Genomic DNA, 15,533 nt, shown 5'->3' on the forward strand with positions numbered 1-15,533 from the left:
GGTACACACCCCCACACAGCACTCAGCCCCTCACACACCCCTCCTGCTTCTCAGGGTGTGCAGGAGTGAGCAATGCCTATCAGCCTCACCCTCACCTGTCTCCTAACACTTCATTTCAGTACCTTGAGTGTGCCTCAGGACAGATAAGCAGAGCCAAAATCTAGATTAACATTTATTTTTATCTTTCCTGTGCACTTCTGGCTGTGCTGCTAGGTTAGAGAGCAGCAGCTCAGATGTGAAGCAGCACATGCTGTCACGTGGGAACACCATGACACAGGAAAGCTGCCTTCAGCCGGTGGCATTGGAGTCAAAGATGTCATTTTATGGAATAGAGATGAAATTTCCTGTGTCCCAGCCGTTCCCTTTGATCGTTGCCTGTTTACTCAATCCACAAACCAAGAATAGAAATGAAAAAGGATGTGTTACCACAGCAGCAGAAGGTTAAGAAGGAAAGGATTGGGTCAAAAATAAACCACTTCTGGATCTGAAAGGAAATCAATCCATGAGGCAACACTGCTTTTCTAGCAGAGCTATTCCATGAGCCTATAGATTGAAAAAGCACAGTCCTGCAAATCTCTACTCTCTCAACAGCTTCAGCTTTCCCAACAGAGCCACTGGGAGCATTGAATTCACCACTTAGTACCCCATGGAAGTGCAGAGGGAGGATCTGTGGGACGGGCTGGATGACACATGGCTGATGGGACACGTGCAGCAAAGGCAGGGGACACCAATGGCAGTGTCATCCTGCACAGAGAGGGGAGAAAATGCTGCTGGCCTTGGGGTCAGTTCGACTGAAGTGAGCTCACTGATGCCCAGCTACTGAAAAAACATCCTTTGGGCTGTCCTTCATCAGGCTGAACCTCACTGGAGCAGACAGACAGACAGACACTGAACCTTCCTTGGCTGTAATGCTATGGATGCTTCTGCACATCAGCTGCACACAATAATGGTGCAGCAACAGCACTGGGAATTTTTCAAGACAGTGTCTGGTCAAGAGACTCAGGAAAAAAAGGATTCCTCTCCTTCTTCCAGGAGTGTTCATGCTTTTTTATTTGCTTCACAGTGATTCCTCCTGCTGCAGATAGTAGCAGAGGCTTTTCCCTGGAGCACTGGACAACCTCTTCCCATAGAGGTGCTTCACACTGTGCTTTCCTAGAACACAGCTTTTGTGCAGCACCAGGCCCTAGCACAAGGGCCATGGCTTCCCTCTACCTCTAGAGATGTCCTTTAAACCCACGTCCTCATCTTGCAAGGGTCTGGACCTGCAGGGAGTGTTTGGAGATCAGGCCCCCACACTTTCCCAGAGGAAGCATCAGTCTCACCCACTCCCTGGTCTCCGAGAGCTCTTCCTGCCTATTAACTCCCACTCTAAAACATGTAGTTCCCTGTGAACGAAGATACATTTGCCTGTCAGAAAGCTTAATTAGCACAAATGGAAACTGTCCCCCCCATCATCCTCCTCAGTCTGATCTCCAGCTAAGAAACAAGGATGTAGCTCAGTTTATTTTGATTTATGTTCTGGATTAGTGACAAGTGACAAACCTGACTATACTACTTACTCCTTTTGCTACAGAAAAAGTCTGTACTTTGGCTTTACAAGAATGACAGTCAAGTTTTATTATCTATGAGACAGAGTTGATCTGTCACTGCCATAATGTCCTCTCTCTCCCTGCATTTTTCCACTGCCCCTGACAAAACATAAATAACTTCTATCCCTTTAAAGGTCACAAGTCTACAGGAAAACCCATACAAGAATTCATGATTCTTTACCTTAAGAACACAACTGCAAATGAATTACAACAAACAGCTCAGTTGCACGTAGGATTGTGCATTCCCAGGGCACTGGGTACTACAGCACTCACTGCTCTGTGTCTGCTCACGTCAATTGTAGCTTTCAAACCTACAACACTTTTCCAGGGTCAAATTCTCTGCCTGAACACCACACAAGCTGCAAGTGTTCAGAGGGCACTGGGTTTTTACAGCCCACTGCACTGAGTACCCAGGAATTAGATGCTATTCACTCTGTAATTTTCCATTTTTGACTGACTGAAACTTTCTTCTTTTCTAACCTTCACGTCCCCCATCGCAACCTCACCTCCAGCTGAGCTGCCTACTGAGCTCGCTAGTGAGACACATTTGGTTTCTCAGTACATCAGCTAACACGTAGGTCTTTGATCATCTGCAGTTGGGCTGCTCCTGCTTTGATCAGAAGTAAGCTTTTCTTGATCACACTACACGAATTAAAAAGCCTGAGACTTCAATCCTGCCTTCAAGTGATGCTTGGGTTGAGACACTGATCTGTCTGATATACTGAAAAAAGGTTTAAAAGTAAAATTTGCTGCAATGGTCAGGCATCTTTTGAGCAGGATCATTTTCTGAAGCTGCCTTCCCATTCATTCTGCTCACTCCTGAAGTGCCAGTTCTCAACACTGCTTGCAGTGAGGCTGCAGCACTTGCACGGCGAGACCGCAGAGCATGGCAGGAAGGATTCCACCTACCCTGCAGGAAAAACAAAGATCTTTCCAAAAATATACATTATCCAGTGACTAAGAAATAAGAATAAATGAACCAAGCCCTGCAGGCTTCTACTAAATGCTTATTAAGAGTGCTGTCTAATTAGCAGTGCCTGTGCTCATCAGTATGGGCAGATCCATGGCCAAGCTTGGGTCGAGATTCACCTTCCTTATTCAGGAATGTTCCAAGTGTGCCAGAGCACACATTCCACAAAGCACAGGGGACTCACATCATCTGGCTAGGCTTGCATGGAACCTTCAGGACCCTGGAGCAAAAATGCTGCTGGAGTGGAGCCTATTACAGCTCCAGAGGCCCTGGACAATTCATGCAGACTAGAACACAGTAGGTGTTGGCTTCATCAGGGCCCATTGTGAGAGACCAAATCCCTCTGGCCTTTGCTTCTCTTAAAGCTTCTATGTGACAACATCAAGACTCACAAGATTTGGTCAAAATGTTTAAGGGCTTTACGTCAATTCAGGGGTTTTTCTCCCTTAATAAAAGCATCCTAGCACTTTGCATGGCCTGTTCTCCCAAGATTATTTTGTCCCATTGGGAAGGGATGATCCCTGTTCAGCAGGTAAAGAAGCTGATGTAGATGTGGCAAGGGAAGCAGGAACCTTTGATGCTCTTAGACTAACTTAAACTTCACCAGGACTGTGGCACAAAAAAAAACCAACCAAACAAAACAAAACTAAACTAAACTAAACAAAAAAAAAAAAAAAAAAAAAAAAAAAAGAAAAAAAGAAAGAAAATTACATTGCTTCTCATGTTGTTTCTGCTATTTGAGAGCCTGAGTCAACTTGTCCACAACAGGATGGTGCTTGAAAGGCTGAACTGAGCGAGGAAGAGCTGTGGGCTCAGCTGAGGAGACTGGAGAAGCATCAGGCTTCTTTCACACAGCTTCATGAAACTATTTGATTGTCTCATTCTTGGGGACAACAAATATTAAACAAGATGGTTCACATTCCTCCTGCCTACCACGTGCTGATGACAATGTCACTGGTAATAACTGGTTTAAATCCTGTACAATCTTCATCTGTAATGCATTAGATGTCTAACTGATCATGAACTTTTAGTTTGTGTCTGTAGGTGGGAGCAAGATACGCCACCATGAGCTGTGTCATGTAAAAAAAATTAAAATATAAGCAAGATAAAATGGTCATTTATCGCTGTATGCATGGTGTAGTAATAGCTCTTCTGAATTCCTGCATCCACTCCTGACATTTCATCTTTGGGGGTTTGAGACACTGGAGTTACAAAAGGACCTGCAGAAATTTTCTGGATTCTAAAATATTATGAGAGGCGTGTGAAGATTAATCTAAACATATGGTGACTGAATAAGGAGATACTGCACCAGGAAGCAATTACCAGTGGCAGGAAAGTTTTCAATACAGTATAGCAAGGAAAAACAGTATTCAATGCCTGGAAGCTAAAGATAGAAATGGCATGTTTAGTTCACGATTGGCTGTCTTTCTAGAAGAATCAGAGTAACTAAAATTCAGGATCTGGAATTCTTGTACAGGGGTTTAGGTTTTCCAGGAGATCCTTGCAGCTGAGGTTAAAAGCTATTGATTCATGAACTCACTGATCATTCACTTAGGATATTTTGAGATTTTGGCTTTACAGAATTGTAAGCTTTTCTGAGGTTTGATAATAGATGATGTTAGATAGGTCCATCCATCAAGACAAGGACCAAGATATTGCGGCTGTTTTCCAAGTTAAAATTTTTGCTTTCATAAAACCAAAAGTGCCCCCATGGACCAGCCATAAATCCATAAGTTTGATCTTCTTCAGAGGAGGAGTGGCTTTTATTTTTCTGTCCCTTAAAGGCTGCTCATGTATAGCTGACTGAACATCCCCAGAAAAGTAGAAAGTACACAATTTTTTTCTACTCAGAGGTTCTCCTTTTCTGGATTCCTTTTCTGACCATGACTCCACAGGTATCCTACCCATTTGTGCAGTCAAGAGGATGGTTGTGATGCCCTGAGGATATATTTTTCATCACAACCATGGAGGCTCCTGGCAAACTGTGACTGGCTGCTCACTGCCATTCTTATTATGATCTCCCATCTCCAAGTCTCCACACACAGATCACTTGGAATGGCTTGGCTCTGCTGCTCATTACCCCATTAGCAATGTGAATTGGCCAAACATCCACTCCTGCCAAAGGCACGTTGTTCCCTTCCCATCTGTCCACTGATTTGGGACACAAGCCTTTCTCTCCACGGTTTCAGCCTAGCACAGCACCAGAGTAAGTTGCAAAACACAGCTCCACTGCAGCAGTCGTGGGTGTAGCAGCAGGAGCTCCAGCAGAAACAGCCCTAAATGGCACAGCAAAGTCCAGGCTGCCTCCTGCTTCTCCCTGGAGATAAGCCCACCTTGCAGTCCATCAACACCACCACCCCCTGTGCTTCCCAGGTCCTCTCTGAACCAGACTGACACCCATCCTCATTTAGAGGTTTTCCCACTGTGCAGTGTGTGAATGATTTCTCGGAGACTGCATTAAATTTGAGTTTCAGGGACATGTTGGTGCTTCTTGTCTTTTGCTGTATCAAACCAATGCTGTCTCCTGACAAGCAGCAGTGGAGTATTCTGCAGGAAGCCCTATTTTCCCAATTTCATTTCAAAACTCTCAGATTTTTAATGAACTGGTGCTTGGGTGTTTTAATCAAGCCCTTTCCCATTCTCTCTGACTGAAATGATCTGCTGATGTTGTTATCCATATGGCCACCCACCTAGAAGATATAGCAACATTCATGACAACCCTTATACATCAATGACATCTTAAACCCCACATTTTAGCTTATTGCAAGCAACTGCCTTTTTTTTTCTTGTGGTTTTTAGATTTTAGGATTCTTGATGAGCAATGTGACTCAAGCAAAATCCTAAGTCCTTACATTCACTCTTGTGAAACATCTATTTGACAAATCAAATTGTTTTATTTCGTAACCAGTGGGGACAAGACAAAGCTTCAGATTTGTCATACTAGAGAATTCAGTGTACAGATTTGATAGGACTTAAAGATCTCCTCTCACCCACCAAAGGCTTCTGTGGTCTCATCACAAAAGCTCTACATTGAAATCTGCAGCTCCAGTAGACTGAAGGGAATACCATAAACCAACTCATATGGCAGATAAGTCATCCTGTCATCAAGGCAGCTTCTTGCCAGTGAAAAATTACTTGAGCGTGAAGACTCACAATTCCAGTAAGTTGGAAAACATATTAAAAGGAGAGCAGAAGAATCAGGGCTCTGGGAAGGGGCTGTGTATATCACTTGTCATAACCAGCACTAGATAAAACCTTTATCTGATTCTCCACAGGAATGCTGTAAGGTTTAACAATGCTTAGCACAAAGTAAAATGCAAAAGATAGAAATATGAGTAATGGGTGATGCACAAGAATCAAAAATAAGCCAGTGTTCAACAACTGGTTGTTATTGCATCTGTGTGGGTAGTCCTCCTCTGCTTGAAATCCCTATAGATTTTGGGGAGCTACGGTGCATCACTTTTACTTCTTGTTAGTAATCACTATTTCCTTGCCACCTAGAAGACCTTCAGCAACATAATCTGAATTGAAATTAAGGCTCTGGTGCCCAAAAAGGCCCAGGAAATTGGGATCTGTCATGTGTCTGCCCAGAGCAGTGGTAGGTGTCACAAGGGTTGTACCACATACATGACACAAGATTTAATTTCCACACACTGCTTCTACACAGTCTGAAGAGCTGTCTTAAGCACTGTGATGAAAACCTAGGTTAGCTGAGTTACCACAGCACAGCAGAGCTGTCAGAGCAGGGCTCAACGTGAGAAGTGTATTTGATTTCAGACCTCAGCCATCAGAGGGCTGGAGCCCCTCTGCTCTGGAGCCAGCCTGGCACAGCTGGGGCTGCTCACCTGCACAAGAGAAGGCTCCAGGGACACCTCAGAGCCCCTGCCAGGGCCTCCAGGGGCTCCAGGAGAGCTGCACAGGCACTGGGCACAAGGCATGGAGGGACAGCAGCCAGGGAATGGCTTCCCAGGGCCAGAGGGCAGGCACAGATGGGATATTGGGAATGAGGAATTGCTGGCTGGGAGGGTGGGCAGGCCCTGGCCCAGGGTGCCCAGAGCAGCTGTGGCTGTCCCTGCATCCCTGGCAGTGTCCCAAGGCCAGGTTGGGTGGGGCTTGGAGCAGCCTGGGACAGTGGAAGGTGTCCCCGCCCATGGCAGAGGGTGGGACTGGATGAGCTTTAAGGTCCCTTCCAAACTAGTGTGTGGTTCTAAGGAGTGGCTCAGTGTTTACTGAAATCACATAACACAATATTCATCTCTTTCTTACTTAATAATTTTCATGCAGGGTTTAATCTTCACAGCTCTTTGGTTTCTCTAAGGCCACTATTCTCATAATGCAATTCTAATGCACTCATTCTTTCTGCATGCCTTTTCTTTTCATTGGAAGTCCTTCATTTTCTTCTAAACCTTCACTCCTACAGGATGAGTTGTCAGCATCTCTACACCCTGTATTAAGTTATGTAATTAAAAGATAAAGAGTAGTTCCAGAATATGTTCAAGTTGATACCACATATGCATGAATAAGCATGTCTCTATATATATAAATGGTACAAGTTAATGGAAATCATATTCATATCTATTTCAATTAATATCTTTAAACACAAAACCTTTTACAAGAAGGTGATGGCACAGCAAACTGCAGAGCTATGCAGTGAAAGGTATTCTGACATACAATTAGTTTTGTGCACTTCAGACATCTCTCTGGAGTCCTGTAAACATATACAAATAAAATCAGTTCTGTGAAATGTAGTCTGCAAGTTTTCCATTCAGTGGAAAGAATTATTCATTAGAGGAAGACTTGTTTTCATTTCATAACAACAGCATAAAGTTGAGTGTCAGATTAAGATTCTCAGGAGATGTCTGGTGACAACACAGTCAGAAAGGTGATCAAATGTAAATAGTAAACAGTTTTGACACAGCTCTGCAGTTGTCACCACACAGCCTCATCTCCACACTTACACAGTACTTTTTTTATTTTCCTATATTCCCAGGTTCCATTCAAAAGGATAAATAATATCTCTAACACACTTAGGTGTGAAACAGGTTGCAGGTAGGCTTATCTCTGACAGAAAAGTGTTCAGCTCCACTGCCAGCAACACAGAACCACAGCATGACTTGAGATGGGAGAGACCCACCAGGATCACCCATTCCAGCTCCTGCCCTGCACAGACCCCCAGCAATCCCACCCTGGGCATCCCTGGCAGTGCTGTCCAAAGGCTCCTGGAGCTCTGGCAGCCTCGGGGCCGTGCCCATCCCTGGGGAGCCTGGGCAGTGGAGATACAGTCACTGACATATCACATAACACAGGCTTTGAAATACACTTTTTTTCTTTATTGATACTATAACTTTTTCCCATTTGTATCTGGCTTGTGTGGTTTGTTTGTGTAAAATCCCCTTGCACCTTGAACCTCTTTGTTTTTGAATAGGCTGAAGAGACTGAGAGCAGCACTGTGGTTCAGCCCCTCCAACTCTGTCTTTTGTATTCAAGGCTTTTGGATCCCAGTCATACAATCAATGATGGTTCAATTGCCTCTATCAAAGGTGTCTAGAGGAGGAAATCTATATTTGTTTATTTTCTCATGCCTTCAAGATGATGTGTGCCTTTGTGTCACACTGAGTTCTTTTTATATGCCAAGTGCCTAAACTGAAGACTTTGTAAATACAGATTATATATGCAGATACTGAAAAGGCAACAAGAGAGGAAGACAGATAGATACACACACCAACACACGAACCCTGCTCTAAGTGAAAAACTGCAGTGGAGGATGGTTGCTCTTATAAAGAACCTTTACAAGACTAACCAGCAGAGCAGCAGGCAGCATTGGTACAGGATCACATTACAGCAAGAGCCTGAACAGGAACTGCAGCATTGCTGTGGTTCAGTGACAGGATGATTTCTGGCAGGCTAGACTCTGGAACTTCTGCTTGCCTTTGAAGTGCTATCAGCTCCACTGCTGCAGTGGTGTATGGTTACAAAATGATGATATTTAAAAGAAAACGGGCAATTTACCCTGAGTTTTGTTTATACACAAGTACTAAGTGTAAAGTTCTTTTAATTGTTTTTAGTTTTTTCTTTATTTTCCAGCTCTTTCCCTGCTGTTTATCGAACATGATGCTACACATGACTCAGGATTTTTAACTCCTGTAATTGGTGTTCCAGGAAGAGAGCCCAAATATTTACCCTGTGCCTGTGCCTGGATTTGTGCAGATGGCCTGGGATAGCTGAGGAGTTCTTTAGGCAGAACTGCTGCGAGTTTTCTGACTGCTCATGACCCTGCAGACACCTGAGCCCATGTCAAACTAGAAACTACAAAGAGTGCAGCAGCACATCAGTGCTCCTCACGTTGCCAAATACTGTAAATAAAGGAAATACTCCAGCCTTGTCTTGACAGAACATTTTTCCCCTGCTAGGCCCTGAAGAGAATTTAAATTAAGCTATGTTTTCATGGAATACATGTTTTACTCTAAAGACCACATTCCCCAGTGTGCTCTGCATGCACCAACACTGTCATGTTGGGACATTCTCTGCCAAAGTCCCATTCTCCCATACTGCCACACCTTCACACACAGCATTGGTAGGGAAACAGGAGAGGCCAGAACATAGAAGCCACCCTCCTGCAGACTTTATGGACGCTTATGACATATTCCAAACTGTCCCCAAGGCTTGCAAGGGGGAAAACAGCACAGTGCTTGGGCATCCCTGACATCTTCTGTACTGCGGGGAGCAGTGCCAAGCAGCCAAAGCACACTGCAGATCTCGTTTTTCATACAGCCTGTGCTCACATTTGTGGTTCACACAAGGGGAGAGAGAGAGAGAGAGAGAGATCTCTACAGCCATTCCCTCGGGTGTTGGTACCTGGTGCCTGTGTCACTGCCACTCTTCACTGCTCCGTCATCCGTGAAATTAAAGGTGCCGGTCCAATTTGCCAATTCCTCTCCATTCTGCCAGCTAAACTGCAGCCCTCTAGCAAGAAAACGAGGCAGTTGATATTTGATATCATTCATTAGGTTAAGTCTATCAGCATGAGTTCTCATGTCCTATTTCTTAACATACAAATGTGACTATGACACATTCATCAAAAACAATTAAAAGATACCAAGAACAACAAGATATCACCTTACTAGGGTGAACAAGTAATTTTTACTTCCCACAAACTCTGCAAGTCCTGGGATGAAAACAATACCAGGCTCCCCATGCAAATTTGAAGGCCAGTAGTTAGCTGTGCTCATAAACAACACACATCTATGAGGAGGAAGAAATTTCATTCTCCAAAGACAAGGGCAAAAAGCTGGAGACATGGGAAACCACAGGGCCAAAGAAGTAAAAGCTCCAAACTTCAGTTTTGCATCTACTACATTAGTAGTTGCTAAATGTGGTGGGCACTGGGTCCTTCCCCTGATTTGCTGGCTCTGCTAGCAAAGGATGTGTCATTAGATGATGTCTCTAAAGCTATAATACAGTGCTTATTTTGCCTGTTTCGTAAGATGGCATTTTTTTAAGCCAATGCATAAACACAATCATCACAAGTCCCCTGTTTTCCAAACTTTCACAGATTTGTTCCAACCCTCATGATGCCTGCAGTCTTCTGGAAACTACACCAATAGCAGGGTAGAAATTTAAAAATGCTGGGGAGATATTTGACAACACAAGCCAAAACCCATCTCTTATCTCAGAAGCCAACGAAAAAGGATCTTGCAGATTGCTATTTTTAAACTTCTCCTTTTAACCCTATTTCATTATTTCAGAAGCCTGGCAAGCTGAGTTGTGAACATTTGGTGCTGCCAATACTGAAAGTTAACTTCCCAGTTGGGCTGTGTGGGGACAGCCAGGAAGCAATCTGCCAGCAGGCTTTGACCAAAAGAAAGGGCATCCAGGACCCCAATGGTTTTTCTGGTCACTGGGCTGATGACAAGGACTGGTGAATCTCTCTGGCCACATCCATCCTCTAGTCTAATTGGAGCAATTATCAGCACAGGGAATTAAGAAGGAACAATATGGGATGTTAAAATATGCCCAGGGGAATCTTGTGAGGTTTAACAAGGCCAAGTGCAGGACCTGTACCTGGATGAGGGCAGCCCCTGGGATCAACCCAGGCTGGGGGTGAGCAGAGGGAGCAGCCCTGGGAGAAGGACCTGGGGATGCTGTGGGTGAGAGCTGGGCCTGCCCCAGCCTGAACCCCCTGCCCTGGGCTGATCCCCCAGCATGGGCAGCAGGGCAGGGGGGATTCTGCCCCTGTGCCCCTGGGCTCAGGTGAGACCCCACCTGCAGAGCTGCCCCAGCCCTGGCTCCAACAGCACAAGGACCTGGAGCTGCTGGAGCCAGTGCAGAGGAGGGCACGGAGATGCTGCCAGGGCTGGAGCCCCTCTGCTCTGGAGCCAGCCTGGCACAGCTGGGGCTGCTCACCTGCACAAGAGAAGGCTCCAGGGACACCTCAGAGCCCCTGCCAGGGCCTCCAGGGGCTCCAGGAGAGCTGCACAGGCACTGGGCACAAGGCATGGAGGGACAGCAGCCAGGGAATGGCTTCCCAGGGCCAGAGGGCAGGCACAGATGGGATATTGGGAATGAGGAATTGCTGGCTGGGAGGGTGGGCAGGCCCTGGCCCAGGGTGCCCAGAGCAGCTGGGGCTGTCCCTGCATCCCTGGGAGTGTCCAGGGCCAGGTTGGATGGGGCTTGGAGCAGCCTGGGACAATGGAAGGTGTCCCTGCCCATGGCAGAGGGTGGCACTGGATGAGGCTGAAATTTCCCTCCTGCCCAAACCTTCTATGATTCCATGATTCATATCAAAGTGTGAATACATTATTCTATAGTGGCCATTGAGTAATGCAGGGCTCTGGATTATCAGGCAGCCCCATAACTTGTGTGTTTCTCTGACAGTTTTTAGTCAGATGACCTGCCCAAGGTACAGTCATGAGTGGAATGTTGGTGTGTGAAGAAAACATAAGAAAATTACTTGGACACCTTCACTTTGAGGCTTGTTGAAATAAATGCTTGTGGTTCTCTCCCATATAACACAGTCTAACAGATTTTTTACCACACTGTAACTGGTGTAGAATCATGATTTCATCAAATATATATCTTTGTAAAAGACATATTAGTATATGGCCTTAAAAATATCTTTTAGTTGTTTAAGGCATCACTGAATGATACATTGGGAGAGAGGGTAGAAGTGTGGGAAAACCAAGCTGGAATTGTGCCTTTTAACTGGATTTAAATTCACTATTTGGGACTTCGGTATTTGCTTGCAAACTGAAATAGAGAGCATTAATCCAGACAAATGTCTGATGTTGATGTGTCCTCCAGAAGTGAACTCTCCTACAGCACGGCCAATATTCAGGCAGACTAAATGAAGAATTAAAACCTGCAGTAAAGTCCTTTCCCTGTCTATGTCTTTACTCTGTATGTAACAGCTGAAAGAAAATCTAAATAAATGTTCCAAGGTGGAGGGGGTGAATCTGTCCATCAAGCAAAACAAATTGTAAAATCACTTTTTAATGCCCTCCTTTCATCAAGCTGGTTTTAAGGAAGGGCGTGCGCTGCAGCAGAGGCACCAAGTGTAAAGGACATTCACATTTTGGGTACAATCCAAGGGGAGATTGAAGACTAACCCTGAGGAATGGCAGATATGTCTTATGATGACCAGCTTGATATACTTAGTTTTGAAGTGGCAAGGTGGGGATCTAAGGGAGGTACAAAAATATCCAGTGAGGGATCTGGGTATGACACTTCTCTGTGGTTAAGGACAAAGTACAGAGCTGTGAGCTGAGCTTAGGGTCAGATTAAAGGTAAGTGCCCAGCCCTAAGCCAGACAGGCCACACAGGGCTCTTCTTCCAACAGGTACTCCAGGGATTATTATAGAATACAGACTTATAAATAAACAAAACACCCCACCAAAGAAATTTTGCACAGCTTATAGGGCTGTGTGTCTCACTGTGAGTCTGCAAGACTAAGACCAAGCTGCTGCTCTGCATTTTTTGCAGAGGTGGTACAATAAATCTCATTCTCACAGTAAGAACAACTTCCATAAATAATGGTTTGGAGTATTAGGACTGAGTAGATACCAAGGATGAGACATTTAAAAACACTGAATTAATTCTGTTTCTAACAGGATTACTGAGAGCTTTACCATTGATTTCAATCAGCCTTGAGTTGGGAGAATTTATTTTTGAAATACAAAATTTTCTAATCCTCTCAGGTTTGAGTTGTAAGCATCCATAAAAAATTATCTGGCCAAATGTGCAAACAGCCTGAGAAAACAGAGAAGAGACTTGAACCATTTCATCAGTGTATTTCTTTGGCATTCTATTTCAGTCAAATTCTACCATGCTCACTCTCAGCAGTAACTGCATCTAGACAGGTAAACAAATTAAGGTTCTGTGAATCAGAGCTGCAATATAAAAGCACACAGAGGACAGAAGCACAGAAAAGGAAGAGAAAAAGCATCAGAGCAAAAGGGTAAGGGTAGGTTAAAAAGGGTAAGGAAAGATTAAAAGAAGGTGAGGAAAGCTGAGGAAATGACTGAGACATTGAGGTCTACTATGTAATTTACATAGTCCATGTCAAACAGTTAATAAAAAAAAAAAAGAAAAGAAAAATGGAAAAGGAAAAAAAGAAAAAAAGAAAAAAAGGAAGAAAATTAAAAAAAAAATTAAGAAAGAAAAGCTAATTTGAAGCCTGGAATAGTTGCCAATGACTGTCAAGTGGAACTTTGCCATTTGCTCAATTTGCCCTAATACAACAACTTCTAAAACTGGGATGTGTCCCCAGCGTGTGATGCTGATGACGGCAAGGAAAGAATTCATAAAAGGTGTAATAACCAGAAACTCTGTCAGTGCAGAGATGCTTTGTTTTGCCCATGAATGTAAGCCAATTGTTCATCAAGGAAGATGTACGTCAGATATGATACCATTAATCACAAGACTTATCCCTAACAAACAAAAGTATGAGCAATGCTCTGCCTTGCCTTGCAGAAACTCCGTGAAGTTGGATGTCTTGGCAACAGAGGCCTTGAGTTTCAGGTAAATGTCAAAGCAATATTTTGATCCTAATTTGTAACTCTAAGTGTTGAATCAGTGTGTGGTCAAATAAACATCGGTGTAAAGTAATAATAGGAGGAGGGGGTGAAAAGGCAGAAAATTAACAAAGCAGCAGTGACTCTGAAGGGCTTGTCAAAACCGGCTGTCAGGAAGCAGCAGGAAGCAAAGACTGAAAGCCTGTTGCTGCAATCCAAACAAAAAAACAACTCCTACACAAGCAGAGGTTTTAATAGCAGAGGATGTCAGATAATTATGAGGATTTTGAACTACAAGGCAAGAACGAGCAAGCGGATGAATTGCAGAGAGAAGCTTTGCACCCATGCTGCTGTCACCCTGAGATCCCCCCTCAGAAATGCCCATTGAACTTCTGAAAAGGAAAGGAAAGGTGAAAACTCACTTCAGACCAGAAGGCAGGGTGTATGAAAGGGAGCTACTGAAAGAAGGAGACCCAAAAATCTCCAAGCACAGCTGCAGGTCATGTCTGGGCTCTAGCCAGAGAGTGGGCCATGAATGTGTGTGCAGCAGAACCTGCTCAGAAGAGATCCACGTGCTTCCCAGGCACAAGAGCAGTTTGGTGCAGGTGGCTGAGTGACACAGTCCTCAGCGCCTCTGGGTGACAGGGACTGAGTGGCAGCGGGGCCATCACCTGCCACTCCAGCCACAATTATTCCCCAAATACCACCAGTTCATCCCATTTAATCCCAGGCAGCAGGCGGCTTCCACTCATCTTTAAAAGATGACAACTACAACTATCCTCATCTGGCATCTACCACAGGCAGGCTAAATCCAAGGCCAAGCAAAACCAGGCAGAAATGCATGTTATTTTATAATGGTGAAGCTAAGCCAAAGCCTGACTCAGCTTGCTGGCCTACACAGATGAGCAAGGAAGGAGAAGCAGAGGAAGGGAAAGAAGATATGGATGTCCCCTTGAACCAGGCAAATTATTTGTCTATAGCTCCCTCTATTATTTGTCTTTACTTCTACTGCTCTTGCTTTCCAGCATTCTCATATCCCTTCTCCCTAACAAAGAGGCCATTAGGAAGTGACAGGAAATCCAGGTTTTGTGACTCCGGCTCCTGTTGAAGTTATCAGCAAATAGTATATTCATTAATTCCATATATATCATTAGTAATTTTATAATCCTGTTTCTGCTGGAAGTCATATACACTCCTCAGATACAGATGCCATATCCAGCTCCTGTCCTGGTGACCAACAGCCCAGGCCATGTAAAGGCTTCCTAAAGTCACTGGAAATTCACTTTCACTGTACCTCAGTTTCCCTGTGTTGTAATGCTTGTGCCCTTGAGGGGGAGGAACTGAAGACTTTGGTGTTAAGTGATCACTGCTGTCTTTGAAAATGGAAAGTGGTGCCCTGAGCCTATTAGCAGGGGTGTCACAGAGGTGTTGGAAAGTCAGATGGTTAATTTTGCCAGAGCTCCAATTCCTTCTTTCCGCAAAATAAGGAAACTATGACTCACTGTGTCCACAGGGTGCACGGAAAATAAAACTAAAGCCGTGGTAGGCATGAGTGACCTGCAGATGAGAGTGATTGGAAACACTCACTAAAATGGATCAGGGACTTAGAGGAGCTTGGGTGAGGGGAATATCAGGAGTCTCCAGTGTGACAGACTGCTGCACAGGTGAAGAGAAGCACAGCAGCCAGCAGAGACAGCAGTAAGAGGAGGTTTGGACCAAAACCAAGGATCCTTTTTAATTTTTGCACAGGCCAGAAAAAGCAAGATTATTTACACTGCACTTGAAAAGATATCAGAGGAGCCCAAAAGGAGTAAAGGACTAAAGTTACCACAGAGAACAGCGAGACACTGGGATCAAACCCAGCCCAGCAGTGCTCAGCAGGACCAGCCTGTGCTCAAAACCCCTTTCCTGACAAAAGGGCCAGACCTAGGCCCTGAAGGCAACGAAGCCAGGTGACAAGAACAA

At 44.6% G+C, this 15,533-nt stretch overlaps 1 protein-coding gene across 4 annotated transcripts in view; it reads right to left on the reverse strand.

The window, feature by feature from the left end:
• The window catches only part of ST8SIA5 (ST8 alpha-N-acetyl-neuraminide alpha-2,8-sialyltransferase 5), a 70,257-nt gene that overhangs the window by 22,144 nt on the left and 32,580 nt on the right, over positions 1-15,533 (reverse strand). For 3 of the 4 annotated variants that reach the window (XM_059873152.1, XM_059873149.1, XM_059873148.1), the window contains one exon: positions 9,415-9,522. The exons of the other annotated variant lie outside the window; for it this stretch is intronic. In XM_059873152.1, coding sequence (XP_059729135.1) covers positions 9,415-9,522 — 108 coding nt within the window. The remainder of the gene's footprint in view (positions 1-9,414; positions 9,523-15,533) is intronic. 4 annotated transcript variants of the gene reach the window in all.

This window comes from Haemorhous mexicanus, chromosome Z (genome assembly GCF_027477595.1).
Source record: "Haemorhous mexicanus isolate bHaeMex1 chromosome Z, bHaeMex1.pri, whole genome shotgun sequence".
NCBI classification, from domain to species: Eukaryota; Metazoa; Chordata; class Aves; order Passeriformes; family Fringillidae; genus Haemorhous; species Haemorhous mexicanus.